Source organism: Tupaia chinensis, unplaced genomic scaffold, assembly GCF_000334495.1.
Source record: "Tupaia chinensis unplaced genomic scaffold, TupChi_1.0 Scaffold144071_2, whole genome shotgun sequence".
In the NCBI taxonomy this organism is placed as follows: domain Eukaryota; kingdom Metazoa; phylum Chordata; class Mammalia; order Scandentia; family Tupaiidae; genus Tupaia; species Tupaia belangeri.
Window position 1 is genome coordinate 293,246 of NW_006203925.1, and position 3,892 is coordinate 297,137.

Here is a 3,892-nt window from a genome sequence, read left to right on the forward strand (position 1 = left end):
GCAGGAAACGGAGGTGCTCCTGAGAGGGTGCAAAGTGCACCGGCAACCTCGCTCAGGGCTCACCAAACTCCAAGTCCTTGATGTTGCAGTGGAAGACGGCCTCCCCGTTCACTGCCAGTTCCACCACGTTCCAGTCCTCTATCTTCTCCAGGATGACCTGGTGTCCATCTTTGACCAACACAGCTACGAAAGATGGAGGGGGAGGTAGGCGACATGGGGACAGACTCCAGACTCACCCACTACGTAGGTGTCCACGTGAATGGCAGTAGCCCGCCTGCTCTCTGGTGGCTCGTGGCCATAACTCATTCCCCCTGGTGGGCATGTACCTGGCGCTGGCCTCTGCTGCCCTCAGCCTAGCTGTGCAGTTCAGCCAGAGGCCTGAGCAACTGAGGTTTCAGCTGCGACTTGTCGCAGACCCAGATGACCTGGTAAACAATGAGCTTTCTCTAGGATAGTGCTGCTGGGCTGTCCAGAGGCTTAACTGTACAGGGATGATACTCAGAATTGGAGGGGGTTCAGGGGGTTGGGAAACCTCTTATACCGCTGACGGAAATAGAAGTTGGTCACCTTTCTGAGGGGGAATTTGATGTATATGTCCAAAGCTTAAGGAAAATTCTAACCTTTGATCCAAGAAATTGCACTAAAAAGAAAGCTCCCTAAGGAAGAAAAAAAAAAAATCAGAAATCCAGGCACGTTTTTGCAATGAGATGTTCCTTTCTCTATTATTGTAACAGCAGAATACTGTGACTAACTTAAATGTCTAATAAGAAGATGGTCAAGGGACCAGCAAGTGGCATAGTGTTTAAGGTGCTGGACATTCCCACATGGCTGACCATGATTTTGAGTCCTGGACCTGGTGGCTTGCTTTCTCACTTTCTCTCTCTGTCTCTCTTTGCTGAAATTAAAATAAATGAATGAATAAATGAAAAATTAAATATTTCTTTTAAAAAATTTAAAAGATGGTCAAGAAAATGATGGTGCCCCATATGGTGAGATTTTACCTGGCAGTTAAGAAATGTTTATGAACTACTTAATAGCAAAAAAAAAAAAAAAAAAAAAAAAAAAAGAAAAAAATAAGATACAAATATGCATAATGGATATTAAAATATATATTCAATATTAATTAAAACATGTACATAAGGAAGAAGAAATTCCCAGTGAATCTCTGAGCTGAGATTATATGAAATGTTTTTTCTTGTTAGTCTTCCCACATTTTCCAGATTGCCTACAATAATCAGATTTTTAAAAAAAGGGAATGGACTAATCTCTTATTCTCATTTTTGGAATCTGCATTTTGGTCATCATTTATAGTTAATGGCTCCTTCCCCAGAGAACACGTGCCGAAAAATTGTTAGATTTAATCTCTATTGTGAAAATGCAAGGGTATGCAGTTTATTTATTTATTTAATTTTATTTGTCATTGTTGCTGTTATTCTTATTCAATTTAATGAGAGAGACACAGAGAGAGAGGGAGAAAAGCAAGCTGCCAGGTCCGGGACTCGAACTGCAGTTGGCCATGTGGGAGTCCAATGCCCGAACCACCACACCACTTGCAGGCCCTGGATATGTGGTTTATTAATAGAAGAAACCATGTGTGTTGGGTGGGCTAGAGCTGTTTTCTCCACTATGTCTCTCCCCAGTTTTCAGGATACGTTTGCTCTATGTAGTGTTAAATTGGTGGCCTCTGTCTCCCCAGAGAGACCGAGGTATTTTCTCCTACAACTCTGGTCTTAGAGTCGGGGTGCCACACCACATCTTTGGTGGTCTTCATACACTGGTGAGAATTTCGGTTAGGATGGAGCATGAACTCAGATGCATATCTTTGAAAGTCTTAGCATTTTGATCACTCTTACAGGAAGAAAAGCAGACAGTCATGTCAGTTAATTGCATTTAATTACAGAGACAATTGCTGTTTCAAAATGTTGGCGTGTCCACTTCTCCCTCGTTCAATCAGTTCAAGAACATCCAGCCCCAACTGTGAACATTTTAATTGCGTGACTTTAATTTCACTCTGGGAAGGAACTTCAGAAAGCGACTCAGCAAGGATCTCCATTAACACGATGGCGCTCCCTGGCACCTGGTGGTAGCCCTAATTGAGCCACGTCAGCCCATGCCCTTCTCTGGAGAACACCCGCATCTCTCCTTTGGCATCTTTTTGTTATTATATCCTGTTTGAGTGTCTTGTTCTTAAACATCTTTGAAGAGGCAGTGGCTTGGGCCATGGCTTTGTTTAAGGGAAGCGGTCCAGCTGGTTGGATTGGCAGTTGGCCGTTAGGGAGACATAAAAGCCATCTATTGGCAGAGATCTCTGGGACCAGATGCTCCTCCAGCAAAGCTCCCTTAGGAAGAGGCAATGGGTGGGAGGTATGATTTGGCCCTGCGACCTCGGCTTTGCAGTCAGAAACTGCCCATCTGACAGGAAGTAATCAGGAGCAAAGGGGTGTCTCCACCTCGCCCTGCATCCCGCCTTCGGGGCCAAGGCGCTGCCTGTCTGCCCAGTGCCAGCTCTCCAAGGCTCGTGAGCTCTGGAGAGGACATGGGTGCAGGGACTGTCTCCAGGGGACCAGGAGCAGTGCGGATGGGTGACCTGGGAGGTGGGCACCCGCAGCCCGCTGTGGTCCTTTCCTGGCAGCTCATCTGACCTTCACGTCGCATCTGGGTTTGGAGCTTGCTTTAAGAAGAAGCGCCACTCTCAGATGAAGCTAAGAAGCAGGATTTGATCCACCAGTCAGCTCCCCCTAACTTGCAGAGACCACGTCGCTCCCCACTCCACCCGATGTGTACAAAGCATGGGCTCTTGTCCTGCTGACCACAGTCCCCGTCCCCATCCCTCTTCAAGCTCACTGGATAAACAAACTCAGAACAGGGCAGGGTACTGCCTATGGCTCTCAGGCATGGCCTAGGCCTAGGGCTCTCGGACCCTTGTGACCTAAGTGTGACTCTGATCGGACTAATATGCATGTCAGAGTCCCCGTGTACTCGCTCTCAGGACGCCAGCCCCATCCCTCCACCGGGACGTGCTGAGCCCGGCTGTCAGGGCCAGTGCGGCCTCGCGGGATCAAACACGGAGAAGGCTCAGAATCCCTGCAGCTCACCAGATGCCACCTCTCTACATGGAGGACCCATCTTTCCTTCGGACTGCTGTGGGTTGTCTATTCAAAGAAAGGTCAGATAAATATACCCTCCCCCCCAGACCAGGTCTACGCGAAGGCTGAGGTCGACCTCCAGTGTGAACCAGCCAGAGGCTGTGAGGCCCCCTCTGAGCGCCTGCCTCTTTGAAGTGGCACCGTGTTCTTCAAGGGGGAGCTGGATAAACTGAGGGGACCCGGAAGAGGCCCCCTCGTGTCAGGCTGGTAGACTGTGTACCATCTGCAAATGCTTTAAATGCTGCTGGCTGGTGGAGCCAGCAGGTGGTGTGGTGGTTGAGCTGCTGGGCTCCCACATGGCCAACTGTGGTTTGAGTCCTGGACCTGGCTGCTTGCTTTCTCATTTTCCCTCGCTCGCGCGCTCTCTCTCTCTGGTGAGCACACATGCCCTATAGACAATGAAAAATAATAATTATAATCAATAAAATAATTCTTTTAAAATAAAATAATAACTAAAGTAAATGCTGCTGGCCGGGAAGTCGAGGTGCACAGACACGATGCCCATGACCGTTGATGAGTGCAGCTCATGCAAGCCCCGGACAGGACAATGGCACGTGGGATGTCAGCGAGAGAGGGGGCCTCCAGGTTCAAGGGTCAGTTTCAGTTCCTTCCAGTTTCTTCGAGTAGGCAGACTTAAGCACAGCAGCACAGAGAAACCAAGGACAGGGGGTGGGGGGGGAGGATTTAGGCTGCCCTTGAAGTGTTAGTTTAGTTTCATCAATACTGAGGCCAGAGTGGAGACATTC

At 48.3% G+C, this 3,892-nt stretch overlaps 1 protein-coding gene across 1 annotated transcript in view; it reads right to left on the reverse strand.

Annotated features, from left to right (window-relative positions):
- Positions 1 to 3,892, reverse strand: part of CUNH10orf53 (chromosome unknown C10orf53 homolog) — a 15,580-nt gene that overhangs the window by 1,365 nt on the left and 10,323 nt on the right. The window contains exon 2 of the mRNA XM_006165907.2: positions 64 to 183. Within this exon, the coding sequence (XP_006165969.1) occupies positions 64 to 183 (120 nt within the window). The remainder of the gene's footprint in view (positions 1 to 63; positions 184 to 3,892) is intronic.